The following is a 15,038-nucleotide window of genomic DNA, read 5'->3' on the forward strand; positions in this document are numbered from 1 at the left end:
ACCAAGTGGCCGGCATAGTGTACAGGAACATCTGTGCCGAGTATAACCTGGAAGTCCCGGGGTCAAAATGGGAGATGCCCCCAAGGGTGGTGGAGACTGACCGAGCTAAGATCCTGTGGGACTTCCAGATACAGATGGACAAAATGGCGGTGGCTAACCAACCAGACATAGTGGTGGTAGACAAACAGAAGAAGACGGCCGTAGTGATCAATGTAGCGGTTCCGAATGACAGCAACATCAGGAAGAAGGAACACGAGAAGCTGGAGAAATACCAAGGGCTCAGAGAAGAGCTCGAGAGGATGTCGAGGGTGAAGGTGACGGTGGTCCCAGTGGTAATCGGAGCACTAGGTGCAGTGACTCCCAAGCTAGGCGAGTGGCTGCAGCAGATCCTGGGAACAACAGCGGAGATCTCTGTCCAGAAGAGCGCAGTCCTAGGAACAGCTAAGATACTGCGCAGGACCCTCAAGCTGCCAGGCCTCTGGTAGAGGACCCGAGCTTGAAGGATTGACCGCCCACAGGGGCAAGTGGGGAATTTATTTTTTATATATATATATATATATATATATATATAGTAATTATTAGACAAAGACATTAGACAAAGAAAACACGAGTAAACACTTTCTAAATGAAGGTGATTAACTTCAATCTCTTTGATGATTTGATACATATAAGTGTGAGAAACAATCAAAGGAGAAGCACTACCAAAAACTGATTCAGCTTGATTCACTAATGGCTCACTGCACTGCGGTTGCCAGCTGTGCACTAGTATGACACAGTGTTTTAATGTTAATTCACCACACTACTGCCAGCTGTTCTGTTTATCCTGCAACAAACTATTTTCATACAAAATTTGAATAACACAAATTAGTTTGTTTTAGTTTGTTTTGCAGGACGTTTCACAATATAAACATATATAATCTATTAAAACACATTATAAATGGTTCAATATGTAATGAAAAATGATTATTTTACATGCACTCTTTTAATCTGCGGTTTATTAATTGTCACTGAGCAGCCGTTAGCTTTAAATCTGATCTCTCTTCTTTCCTCCAATGTCTTTCTTGCAACTTTGTCCATCGGTTAGTGAAGTAATCCCTCTTCTCTCCTTAGAAATACAGCAGCTAGACCTTTAGCTAGCAACACACTGTGCAGCAAACTGCACACAGATAATTCGTCGTTTGGTGATGTTGAGCTAATATTAGAAATGTTGCATTTGAAATGTTCTAACAGTTAAAAAACAAAAAACAAAATGTTACTCCCTCCAAGCTCACTCTTCTTCTGTGGGGCTAGATGCTGAAGTGCAGCAATCACAACTTTTTTCTTTTTTTTTTTAGACGAGTACTTCTGACTGCAACACTATCGGCCCACTTTAACCCCTGAGTATAAACTATAAATGATACAGCTGAACTTAAAGTAATGACTTGTTTTGTAAGTGTGAGGAGTAGAAAGTACAGATACTTGAGTAGAAATGTGGGGAGTGAAAGTAAAAAGTTGTCAGAAAAATAAATACTCAAGTAAAGTGCAAATACTTGAAAATTAGTATTAGTACTTAGTAATCAGCAGAAGTGAGTAACAAAGTTGAGTTTATTTGTGATTACTGTAAACACTGCTTTCTGTGAAACCCACTGTCATGTTTTTTGTCAAATATAAGTTACATTGTTAGAAGTTACTTATGAATATTTCTGAAAAGTTAAACATCCAAAGAGTTGGACTTGTCAGTTCCTGTTTTGCGGAACCTGCTTTAGTGGAAGTCTTGACCCACCTTTGACCACATCTGGTTTAACAGCACAGAACAGGGTGAAATACACTAATGCATAATTTCCCTGTAGACTACAATATAGTTGATATGTACATGTTTTTAGCCAATGCTGTGATATTTCAAGGTTCATCCGTGACCATAGGAACTGTAAAAAAGAATTCATTAATACTATATTACCTACGAATATATTACAGCTAAGTGTCTGAAGTGCTTGAAATGACAAAACATACCATCCTTAAAGGGACCAGTATATTCAGGGCCATTATAATAAAATTGACCCTACCTGCTGTAAACACGACACAGAAGCCCATTGATCAAACGATCAGTCTTAAACCTGCGGTAGTCTTCGCAGATATCCTTCAGAGCTGTTAATGACAGCACCAGTACAATAGGAACCAGAGCGATCTCTGGCTGAAAGGCCTCCACAACAGGGACAAAGTTTAGTGCAGCAAGGAAAATGAAGTAGACGTTAGCGAATCGGTGGAGCTGCTCAAAAACATTCTTGGGCAGAAAGGACAGAAAGGAATACTTTGTTGTCCGGATCTTGTTGCTTTTATACAGCTGTAGGAGCTCCTTCAGTTCCTCATTCACTGTGAAGGAAGGTACCACAGTCCTCTTCATCCGGTGGTGCTCCTTGGTAGCATGAGGGCAGGATGGTTGCTCCGTGCTGTTCATGAGTCCACTGTTGCAGCCGATAATGTTTGTCAATTTGTCCCTAATCGTAAGCCTTAATTTTCCATGATTGCATACAGCTCTAATCTGAAAAATATTCTTCTTCAACTTTTATTCTGTTCTTGCTTCTTACTCATCCTGCTGTAGAACTGTTTTCCTTTTCCTATCATACCTATCACAGCTGTGGAAGGCAAGGTGGGAATGATCAAAAGAAAGCTGACAGTCTTACAGAATTCACTGCCACTCCTCTAAAGGGAAGCAATGCTGTAAAGAAACTCAAAGTTCAAGTTTTACAACTGCCAGAAAAGACAGATCAGATACATCAGACAGCAGAGTCACAAAGCAAAGATTGTTTCCTGACAGTCCCCTTAAGATCAGATGAGTCCTTGTCCACTGAGCAGGAGTTTTATATTGTTTTTCTATGTTTGATTGTAAAATGTGAAATCTACAGTGCAGTCACTGGAAGCACCCCACTGGCAGAGGTTACAGAAACCATCTATTTTTTAAATGTATATTGTGACTGACAGCCAGGCTCAGCTTTTTCACACCTTGGTTATATAAGAGACTGAGCATGTCTTCATGTGACTGATGAGAGTGCAGTGAAAGTTGAACTATTTTCAGCGATGAATGCTATGGTTGCCACGAGCACAGGATTAAGAAAGCAGTCAGAGGGCTTGAGCACTGTCACTGCTTAGCTTTATAAGATTTGCACAGAAAATTAATACTGCTGCAAAAACAGCTGATTGTGGGCAGAGCAAACATGCAAACTCCACACAGGAAGGCTCGATCAGATGGGGATTAAAATACAGAAAGCCTCACTTCCTGCCCAGCCCACACCTTTACAGGCAGCACTTTAACAAGTTCATTCATTTAGTATAGCTGAATGTCCTTAAAACAAAAGAACTCATAATGGACTTCAGGAGGCACAGACAGGTGGGAAGTAACAAAGTATAAATACTTGGTTACTGTACGTACATAAAATTTTGAGCCATCTGTACTTTACTTTTTTCTGCTAACTTTTTACTTTTACTGCCTACACTTTGAAACAAATATCTGTACTTTCTACTTCAAAACAGACTGGTTACTTTTGGTTCAGCTGCATCACTTACAGCGTTTATACCCTGGAGTTAAAGAGGGCCAGAATGAGTGCAGGTGTCCTGTTGTGTTTGCGGAACTACAAAATCTAGCTAGCGGGATAGAAGAGGAAGAAGTATGAGGGGAGTGATGTTCTTTTTAAGTGTCAGGTCATTTTAAATTCACCGTTTCTATCAGCTCAACAAACATCAGCAAACACACAAACTGTCTGCAGTTTGTCGCACAGTGTGTTGCTAGGTAAAGGTCCAGTTGCTGTATTTGACAGGGAGAGAAAAGAAAGAGCGCTAACTTCACTCAGAGATGGATCATACGTGGGATTTGTTTATTATCTGTTTTGATCATTTTTCATATTGTGAAATGTCCTGCATACCAAAATATACAAACTTGTGTTATTGAAATGTTGCATGAAAGTACTCAGAAGTTTTGTGCAGGAAAAACAGGGTTGGTTTGCAATAATGCAGAGAATTCAAAGTAAAGACTGATACGTCAATGGGACGTATCAGTTGGTTTTCGTTGTCAATGGGAGAAACGTTTCGTCACTCATCCAAGTGACTTCTTCAGTCTCAGCTGACTGCAGGTTTCCCCAACCTGATAAACAGTACATTTGCACAATGACTGAACCAGCCCTCTGAAGGAACAATGGGCTGGGAGGTCAGTTCCGTCATCATAATTATGCAAATTCTCATGACCATTGACCAAGACAAGTCTATCGACCAGACCCCATACCACAGGCTGTACCCAGGGGACTCTACACCAAGTCTGTATGGTTTACCGAAGATACATAATCAGGGTGCACCTTTAAGAGCGATTGTCTGTATGATCAACTCGGTCACCTATAACATCTCTAAGTTTCTAGCGTCGATCCTCAACCTGCTGGTGAGCAGCTCTGAACACCACATCCAGAACACGATTGTGTTGAGAAGGTGAGAGATGTCATTATGGAGGCAGATGAAACCATGGTCTCGTACCACGTTACATCTCTTCACTTGCATCCCAGTCACGGAAGCGTTGGAGGTAGTTCGTAAGAGATTACAGGATGACCCCAACCTCAGCAACAGGACCACTCTCAGCATCGACCAAGTGTGTTTGAACTGTGTCTTCATTCCACCCTGGAACACCAAGTCATTGGTTCAGGTATGTGGATGACACCTGGGTGAAAATCAAATCTCAGGACGTTCCACAATTCACTGATCACATTAAGTTGGTGGACCAAGACATCAAAGGGAGGATATGAAAAGTGGCAGGTTAGCCTTCTTAGACTGTGAGATTTCCATCAGGAATGGGGGACATCTAAAACTGAGGTGTACCGTAAACCTACACATACAGATCAGTATTTAAGGTTTGACTCTCATCATCCACTGGAGCACAAACTGGGAGTCATCAGGACGCTACGACACAGAGCGAACACCATCCCCACTGACACAGCAGCCAGGGAGGCAGAAGAACATCAAGAAGGCCCTGAGTAAATGTGGTCATCCCAGCTGGACTTTTGTCAAAGCTGGGAAGGCTCCTAAAGAAAGCTCCAGCTGATCCAGGAGAGAAGGACAACCGCTGCCTAAGTGAAAACCTGTAGTGATCCCGTACGTGTCAGGAGTATCGGAGCAGTTGAGAAGCATTTTTTTCTAAACACCAGGTCTCTGTGGCTTTTAAACCCCAAAACACGCTGCGCCAAAAACTGGTCCACCCCAAGGATCGGGTCCCCCGACACAAACAGAGTAACATAGCTGTTAAGTGCAGGAGGATTGCCAGGATTTATACATCAGGGAAACCAAACAACCTCTGGCTGAGAGGATGGCACAACACAGAAGAGCCACCTCGTCAGGCCAGGACTCTGCAGTCTGTTTACACCTACAGGCCAGTGGACACTCTTTCAATGATGAGGATGTAACATCCTGGACAGGGAGGAACGCTGGTTTGAGGGCGGAGTCAAGGAGGCCATTTACGTGAAAAGGGAAAGACCATCTCTGAATGGAGGCGACCGTGGCTCAGGGGGTTGGTAAGCTCATCTGTAACCAGAAGGTTGCCGGTTCGATCCCCGGGCTCTCTGTCCTGGTTTTTGTGTCCTTGGGCAAGACACCTTACCCTACTGGTGTTGGCCAGAGGGGCTGATGGCGCGATATGGCAGCCTCGCTTCTGTCAGTCTGCCCCAGGGCAGCTGTGGCTACAACCGTAGCTGCCTCCACCAGTGTGTGAATGCGAGAGTGAATGAATAGTGGAATTGTAAAGCGCTTTGGGTGCCTTGAAAAGCGCTATATAAATGCAATCCATCATTATTATTATTATTACTACATCTGTCACCATCTTACAATGCTGTGATTGCAGCCAGTCCCCAACTCTCTGTGAATGGGACTCATGGTTATTGATCAGTGGTCATGAGAATTTGCATAATTCCCATTGTTCCTTCAGTGGGCTGGTTTCAGTCATTATGCAAATGTGCTGTTTATAAGATTGGGGAAAGCTGCAGTCAGCTGAGACTGAAGAAGTCACCTGGATCAGTGACAAAACGTTTCCCCCACTGAAAACGTCCAGATGAACAGAATCAACTGTTTGGAGATAAAGACTGACACACAGTGGCTGTGGTGCTTATGCTCAGTGTTGGTGTAGCAGAAATTAATTAACATTTAAGCTGATGATACTTGGATTCATTAACTGAATTACCTACTCTCTAGTATAACAATGGTATAAACACTGTTTACTGTTTAGCTGTGGAGGCAAAGTCACCCTCTACAATATAAGCAACAGAAAACTGTTATTTTTTAAAATTCTCTTTCTCTGTATGTGTGCTACACAACAGATTAAAGCTTGCATGAGAATTAGAATTTAGATTAGAATAATATTTGTATTCTCGTGTGCTAATATTGTTTTATATTAATATAGCACAAAGTTCACTTACTAAAAGAAGAATTGTCCTTCAAGGAACTACTCTTTACTTTCTTACTTTGACTACATTTCAGAGCCTGTACTCACTTTTACTTGAGTAAAGAAGTTTGATCAGTACCTTTTACTGGAGTATTTTCTAACACAGGTATCTGTACTTCTACTTAAGTAAACAAAGTCTGTACTTTTGGAATCTGTGCTCCTGTCGTTATAAATAGAGAACGGGTGGAGTCTGTCTCCACCTTCAGGATTCTGGGCACCCACATCTCCACAGAGCTTAGGTGGACCCACAAACACCATCGCCCTGGTAAAGAAGACCCAGCAGTGGCTGCACTTCCTCCGTGTCCTGAGGAGGAGTAACCTGGACCAGAAGCTGCTGCTGGCTTTCTGTGGCTCTTCAGTGGAGAGAGCGTGCTCTCCTCCTAGGGTGCCTGGATGTTTGTTACGCAGGAGCCACAACTGAGAACAGGAAGGCTGCACAGAGGGTCAATAACACAGCCCAAAAAAAATCTTTGGCTGCCCTCTGCCACCCCTGGAGGCCATCGCCAGCTCCTCTTGTCTCAGGAAAACCAGCGCCATCACAGGCGACCCTCACACCCCGCCCACCACCTGTTTGATCTGCTGGACTCCGGTCGGCGCCTCAGGTCAATCAGGTCCCATAGCTCCAGACTCACTAACAGCTTCTTCCTCTGGGCCATTTGGGCTGTTACCAAACACTATCCCCCCACTCATCTCACCAATCTGAATCCTAATGATCTGAGTTACCCTCATCACTCAGGCCGCTCACATAAGGACTCCTTTTTGTTGCACTACTTCCAAGCAGTATGCAACTTTTTCTCTAATGTGTGCCTCACATATCCCTCTTGATTGTAAAGATTTCTCCTGATTGCTATTTATATTTTATTCCAGCACAGTTGGTGTGGGGCACCCACTATTTCGCTGTAAATGTACAATGACAATAAAGGCCTATTCTATTCTATTCTAGTCCACGGATTATTCTTATCTATATTAATGCAAGTAAGAAAATTGCATTTCCTGATGAACTGGTCCTTAAACTAAAAGGTTCACTTACCCACAGAATACTCGAACTACATTGTTGTTAACCTTCTTGTCAAACAAGTAGCGTCTGAAGTCTTCCAGGGCATCTTTGATGGCGATAATTATGAGAACCACCAGCAGAGGAATCATAGTAATTTCCTTCTGAAAGGCTTCAACCACTGGCACCCAGTTTAGCAATGTCAAGAACAGGAAATAGAGGTTTGCAGCCCTACAGAGAGAGGAGCAGAGGGGCAAATTAGTACATGGAAGTAACAAAATATAGTCACTGCAGTAGTGAAGCCAAATGAGTGGTGACCAGTTATGATGGATATGGTGTACTGGATAACCAGTATGGATCTTCTGTTAATCCAGTTTACATATCAATTCAGTTTCATTAAATTTTATTTATATAACACCAACAACAGTTGACTCAATTTAATCCACAAAGACTACATTGAAAAGATGTGTAATAGACAAAACATATCACACAGCTAACAAAGAAGGGGTGAGCCTCTCAGAAGTTCAACATTATCTAAATCTCAAATTGTAAAGAACTTAAATTCATCCTCTGTAGTAACTAAAATTGTTAAAAGTCAGGAAATCAAAGAAATGAGAAGTACAGTGCTGATAAGCAAAAATGGTCATCTTCAGGTTCTCACATATATGTATACACACACACACACACACACACACACACACACACACACACATAATATGTTTTACACATATATAAAAAAAATTACTTCAGTGGCAATTACTTGAGAACCTTTGGTTAAGACCAGCTCTCAATAATAGGTTTGAAAAACAAAATAACTGTCAGGTCTGACCTGTGAAACTGCTCGAACAGATTCATGGGAATGAAAGTCAGGAAGGTGTATTTGGTAGTGGAGATTGCATTGCTTTTGTAGTTTCTGGATACACGTTCATAATCCTGTTGGTGACGCCCATTGCGGGGAAATACCGTTCTCTGCTTCCCACAGACCCTCCCCCGAGGGCTGTGGGTGTTCAGCAAGCTGCTGTTGGGCAGCCCTTCAGAGTACCAACCCCGCCTTGAGTCTCCAGCTAGCAGCTGCCGACAGCAATGCTGCACCCAGCGCAGCCGCTCCATCTATGCAGCAGATGTGCTAGGTAGGCTGTGAGGGTACCAAGGCCAGGCTTTTTATGGCCTTTGGCTTCTGTGTGCTTCACGATGATCTTTTACAAAGTCACCATCCTAGAAGGAGAAACGACAAAATTATTATTTTACAGATTAGAGTTAAATGTCAATCAATTGCCTATGTAATATTCTTGATATTTATATTGAACTACTTGTTTATATATATTACAAAATATAAGAAATAGCTCTAAACTTTGTAATATATTGTATTGTTTAATTTGTTTAGTGTGTTACTGTTGTTGTCTTGGAGCAACTGTAACCCACATCATTTCCTTAGGGATTATTAAAGTATTCTGATTCTGATCAAATCCAGATTTTGTGGGTGTAACGTAACACAGAGTGCTGTGACTGTGTGAGTTTTTACTGATAGTTAATCCTGCTTTAATCAAAACAGGAATCTAATCAAGACTCAGTAGAACTGAATAAGAATATAATCGTTAGAATTTAATAATTCTGATGTTTAAACCTTTCAAACCTGTGTGTGTGCGTGTGTGTGTGTGTGTGTGTGTGTGTGTGTGTGTGTGTGTGTGTGTGTGTGTGTGTGTGTAAGTAAACAAACTGTCTTTGTGTGAGGAAAGTGGAGCAGGCAAAAAGACAAAGAAATAGAAAGATTTTAGGTTTCTTATGCATGATAACCAGATGAAGTCAATTTTGGGTGTATTGTGTTGATAAATACAGACGTTCACATATTGACTGAGTAAAAAGACAAAGTACACAGATGATAAAGGAAAACTGTATTTCTTATCAATGGGGTAAAAGCATAATGCCAGTGATGTGACACCATGAGAATCCTGCCATTAAAGAAGTTCCCCTTATGTTTCATGATGATACAATGTCAGTTTGGAAATACACGGAAAATCTGAGCATCTAAGAGGAGGCCTGACATGCTAGTAGCACATCTGAATGGCAGATTTATTGCCAACAGCAGAGGATCTCAGTTCCCCATTTGCTGTATAAAAAAGTATGAAACATTAAATAACACTTTTGAGTGGAATGACTGGCACATCTACACTCTGTACCTGAATGTAAAGCTAGAAGCATTCCTCCTCACAACAGCAAAATGATACAAAACGAATAAAACAAGCTGAAGGAGGGTTCGAAATGACAGCGAAAAATGAAAACACAAACAAACAAATATGCAATATAATTTTTTTTTTACTTTCTTTTTTTTTGGTTCAGCCAATTCAGGAAAACACTGAAAAAGTTGTTGAGACAACGTACAGCAAGATGATGTGCAAGCTGCTCCAGAGGTTAACTGTAGGAGCGACTTTGGCTGATTGTAAGTGAAGAAGCCGGGCTGCCACCAGCAGCAGAGCGCCTGCTGCCCCGACAAAGAAAATGTGTGTTTATTTACTTATGAATGCATTTTAAATACATTGAAATGTTTTTATTCCTTTTCTAAATGGACTCACCTCAAAAGCACGCTTTTAGTTGCACGTTATTGTTTCAACATTTATCACAGATTGTTAGTTCTTATAAGCAGGTCGTCATCCAGGCCTTAATGTGTTTCAGACATGTTTCCAGTTCAATCAGTGTGTGTCACCAGGCTTCATAGACAGACAAAGCTGCATAGCAATGAAAATGTGTGCTATGCGTTTGAATGATACTGCCTAAGGGGAGCATGTATAATGTACATTATTAGGAATTAGGCCTAGCGCAGCACCCTCTATAATTAAACTTAGTGTCTGGAGGAGACTCCTCCTTTACATGAACAAACTGGATTAGATATTAGCTATCTGTTAGCCAGATATGATTCAAACACGTTAGCTAATGACCTTTAATACCTACAGCATGCTCTGATCTCTGTAATAAAATATGATGGTCAACAGTAATAAATGCTGTACTGAGGTCTACCAAGATAAGCATAGAGATGAGTCCACTGTTCTTGCCCATAAGATCATATTAACATTCACTAATGCTTTTTGTACTCTAATGAATTCTAAAACCTCTGCAGATAATCATTAAGCTGTTTTATAACTACTCTTTCAAGAATTTAATTGGGCCAAGGCTGCTGGGTAAAGTTATGGCTTATTAAGTGAATGGTCTGTGGTATGTTGCCCATTAATAGATATAAATAGGTCATATTTAAGATTGAAGGATTAATCAATGGTAGAACTTCTTTGAGCAGTCTTGTAGGAATGGGGTCTGAAATACACGTTGATGGTTTGGAGAAAGTTAATTACTGAAGTTAACTGGATGATCCGGGCATGTTAAGGATTATTGTGAATTATTATTATTAATCCTTGTGTCATCCTTAAATTCTGCATCCTTTCCACACCTTCCTGAAGAAAAATGTACACACACAAAATCTACCATAAAATCCTCATATAGCAATATTTTTTCTACAAACACTCACACACAGACACACACATCCTCTCTCAATCCATTTATCTGTTTCTCTCAAACACACACATATTCAAAGCCCATCAAATTTGTTCACACTTCACAGGTTCTGTTATTGAAGTTATCAGTGTTGTTGTGGTTTGCACAATAAATGTTTCCAAATCACTCTCGGGGCTCCCTGGTGGTCACACGGCTCCGTAATATGACTGGCAAAAATACAAGAATGTTATACATTGGCCCACCAGGGGAAATGGTTGAAACTGGTGGAACACAGTAAAAATGTCAAATATCACCACTTTTCTTTGAAATGAAACCCTGACATGACAGAATGCATGGTTTTATACTGAATAGAAGTGAATGGAGCATTTTTGTCCAGAAACGTGTGGAGAGCACTAGACAAAAAAATAGTAATGCAACCAAATTAATTGTGTTGCTCATCTTTGACATGTCCAAGACTCTAGTCACCACCAACACCCCATCACCAAACTATTTATTATATGGAAAATAGTTCGGATTTTGTGAGTTTTTTCAATAAAATACTAACAATTGAAATGCTTAAACTGGCATTTAAATGGTTACAATCCTGAAAATAATTTAATGTTTGATCACTTTGAAAAGGGCTCAGTTTAATTGATTTGTTGTATGAGGGTTTTATGGCACATTTTGCTCGTGTACATTGTTGTACACGCCAAATGAAAAACAAAAGACCGGTGAGGCACAGAAGGCACACATGTTATTATTACTCTCACGTTGTAACATTCACTGTAACTGTAACTAATTTAAACCCTACACTGTAACCTTCTACGTAACCTGACATGCACCTCCACAGAAATGTAGCTACACGTCGGGTCACAGCACACAAAAATGACTTTAAAGGCGTGGACGGTTGCGGTGTACGGAGCAGTTTCCGGTTACGGAGTTAGGACGTCGATTTCCCGCAGAAGTCTAAATCATGCTTCAGCTTACTATGGTGTGCACGTCCTGGTGCGAACCATACAGCGGTTTCTCTACACTACTTCTGCAGAAATAACTGACCCGTTTGCGGCCTTTCCAGAACATGAGTTGTGGTAATTGTTTTAAACAATTGACCCTAATGACCATCGGTTTTACGACTATTAACCATTACACCACAGATTAATTAAGTCCCCATTTAAGTCTTTACAGCACATCAAATAGAATACTAACATTTACTGCACGGTACCGTTAAGCCACGCCTGTTTGCACAATTTAGAAGCAGTGGCGGAGCGGGGGGGGGGTGGCTTACTGGGCTTAGCCCGGGTTGTTTTTGCAGAAGCCCGGGATCTTTTGGAGTGTAATTTTTTCATAGTTAGATGCCTGGCTGACAACTGTATAAAACAAAAACTACACACAATATTCGACCCACATAGTGCACTCTGTGGGAATTTACGACTGTGCGTAAATCCCCCCTAATATTGGTATGATCCGAGCTCAGACACTAAGCGACTGAGCGAGGGGGCGGGGCAGCTGCTGCCTGCCAGTGCGCTGTTAGAGAAGTGGAGACTAGTGATGGGATTTCCGGCTCTTTTTAGAGATCCGGCTCTTTCGGTTCGGCTCACTAAAAAGAGCCGGCTCTTTCGGCTCCGAACCGGCTCTTCGGGTTGTTTTGTTGCTTTAATTAATTTATTATTAACAATAATATAAAATTATGCACAAAAGGAATTACTAACGTAAAAAAAAAGTGGTTTTATTTATATATGTTTATATATATATAAATATATGCGGTGGCCCCTAGAGACAAAACACGTACAAACTCCAAAACACATTTCTAGCATGAACTGAACTTCCAAAGCAGAGCAACTAGATCACTTAAATTACACAATTGAAAGCATGTGTGTATTGTTTGTGTATTTATACACAGGCACTCATATATATTCAAATAATTTAAAAAAAAGTTCATTTACCTGTTACTACCACACACCAAATCCAGTCGTCGGTACTTGCTGGCTTGTGTAGCCACTAGGTAACAAAAGCTCAACACTGCGCCCTAGCATCCTGGAGCACTTCTGTTGTCTTTTGTACGTGTTTTGAGTTTTTATGTGCTCCTGAGTTTTTACGTGCTTCTGAGTTTTTACATGCTTCTGAGTTTGTACGTGTTTTTACGTGTTTTGGAGTTTGTACGTGTTTTGGAGTTTGTACGTGCTTCAGAGTTCGTACGTGATTTGAAGTTTGTATGTGCTTTGTCTGTAGGGGCCACCGTTAATATACTTTTATTTATTCACTCCACATAAAATGTAATAAATAAATCATATAATACAAAAACCAACTATTCACATTTCAACTTTTAACTATTTAAATTTTCAGCTTTTTCCTTTTACAAATTTAAAGTGAAACAACACAAAACACTGCAAACCACAACAATTAAATATAAATTAAAATATGAAAACAAAAAGAAGATGCATATTCTCTGTCATATGGGACTTTCTGAATCCTTTATCATCTGCAACCGAAAATAGTTGTGGATAATTACTATACCTTTCTAATGTGACGTTGTTGTCCCTGGCTCTCTTTCTCTCTCTCTCCCTCCTGCTCTGTTCCTGTGCTACTGAGTGTAACTACCGCCCCTCCCCCCTCTGCCCAGCGTAAAGCACAAGGCTCGCGTGCAGAGTGAAGCGGAAAAAAAGTGTGAGAGAGAGGGTGAGAGAAAGAAAAGAAAAAAACCCACGTGACGGCTCGCGATAAGGAGCTCGCGTCGTTCACGTCAAAGAGTCGGTTCTAAGAGCCATTTCGTTCGGGAACGACCCATCACTAGTGGAGACAGGCAGACAGAGGAGAACTGAACTTCGACCAGGTACCAAAGCAAATCATCCGTACTGTACAAATAATGTAAACATGACGGTGAATCACGAAAGATTGATATCAAAGTGATCACTTGGCCCATATTACGTTACTTGTTCTTCAAGTGAATCAACAAATGGTGAAATGAAAAGCCGAACAACAACAACGCTGTTCCTTTAGAGAGTCTTAGCTTACATGTGTGTTTATTTCATATTTTCAGTTGTTTCCCTCCAGGGCTAAATAAATCGGTTTCAGTAATGCACTGATATACAAGAATGGACATAAGGAGCTTCTTTCAAAGAAAAAACTCTGGTAGATGTTATTTTATATATTATGCTTTGTATGTTGTTCGGTATATTTCTATGCAAAACAAGAGGAACTTCAATACACAGCAGTATATTCACAGTTGAAACCAGTTTAAACCAGATATTTACATATCTGCTGCTCATTCCTGTGCAATATCCCATCTGCCCTCCCGTCATATTTCTTTTCAAGATTTTCTTATTTAATCACTAGTGTACATATATTTATATTTATAGATACATATATATTTAGTCATCTTTTCTCTTTTACCATGTCTCTCTAATATTTTGCTCCTTACTATTTTTCTATTTTTTTTATTATTTTATTTTATTTTATTATATTTTCTCCTACTGTATCATGCTGCTGAGTGACTGCTGCTTGTCAAACACATTTCATTGCAATGTTGACCCTGTGCTAACTTGCATATGACAAATAAAACTGAAAACTGAACTGAAACTGAAAACATACACTTTATGGAAAACACGAGAACATTTTTTTACTGTACAACATCAATTTAGAGTAAACTTGTTTTGTTTTGGATAAATAAATATTGAAATATCTTTTGAATTAGTTAAATGTCAGAATAAAGAGAGACAGAGTATTTTTTATCACTTTCATCAAATGTAGGAGCACATATACACTAAGTTTATTGTTAATTAATAAGAAACTCCAGACGATTCCATTCTGAGCTGAAGAAGCTTCTGATTGGTTCGTAGAGTCCATGTGAGTAAACTGGTGGCACAGCTGTGGATGCATATAAGGCAAAACACAGAGCCTGTTTCTGTGACATGGGAACATCAAGAGATGTCAACCAAAACACCAGGAAAAGAATCGTGGAGCTCCATAAATGTGGCTCAGTTTGAATACAATTTGGTGCCATTTACAATTAAGAAATACAGACAGTTTCTCTCTTTACTCTGAAAGTTAACAAATATGTTTTTATATTTATCAACCTAAAAAATAAACATTTAGTCTGATTTGATGTTACAATTAAAAAAG

The 15,038-nt window shown here is 40.3% G+C and overlaps 1 protein-coding gene across 3 annotated transcripts in view; it reads right to left on the minus strand.

Moving 5' to 3' along the window:
• The window catches only part of atp10d (ATPase phospholipid transporting 10D), a 53,407-nt gene that overhangs the window by 34,265 nt on the left and 4,104 nt on the right, over positions 1-15,038 (minus strand). Inside the window, exons 1-3 of one of the 3 annotated variants that reach the window (XM_084913973.1) lie at positions 13,434-15,005; positions 8,269-8,654; positions 7,476-7,670 (exon numbers count right to left, since the gene is read on the minus strand). In XM_084913973.1, the coding sequence (XP_084770099.1) occupies positions 7,476-7,670; positions 8,269-8,549 (476 nt within the window). In that variant the 5' untranslated portion in view covers positions 8,550-8,654; positions 13,434-15,005. Of the gene's footprint in view, positions 1-7,475; positions 7,671-8,268; positions 8,655-9,818; positions 12,539-13,433; positions 15,006-15,038 lie in introns of those variants that run through there. The other 2 variants (XM_084913972.1, XM_084913971.1) reach the window with 2 other exon arrangements.

The sequence above is a fragment of the Perissodus microlepis genome, chromosome 19 (genome assembly GCF_051167445.1).
Source record: "Perissodus microlepis isolate ML-2025 ecotype Zambia chromosome 19, ASM5116744v1, whole genome shotgun sequence".
Classification (NCBI taxonomy): Eukaryota; Metazoa; Chordata; class Actinopteri; order Cichliformes; family Cichlidae; genus Perissodus; species Perissodus microlepis.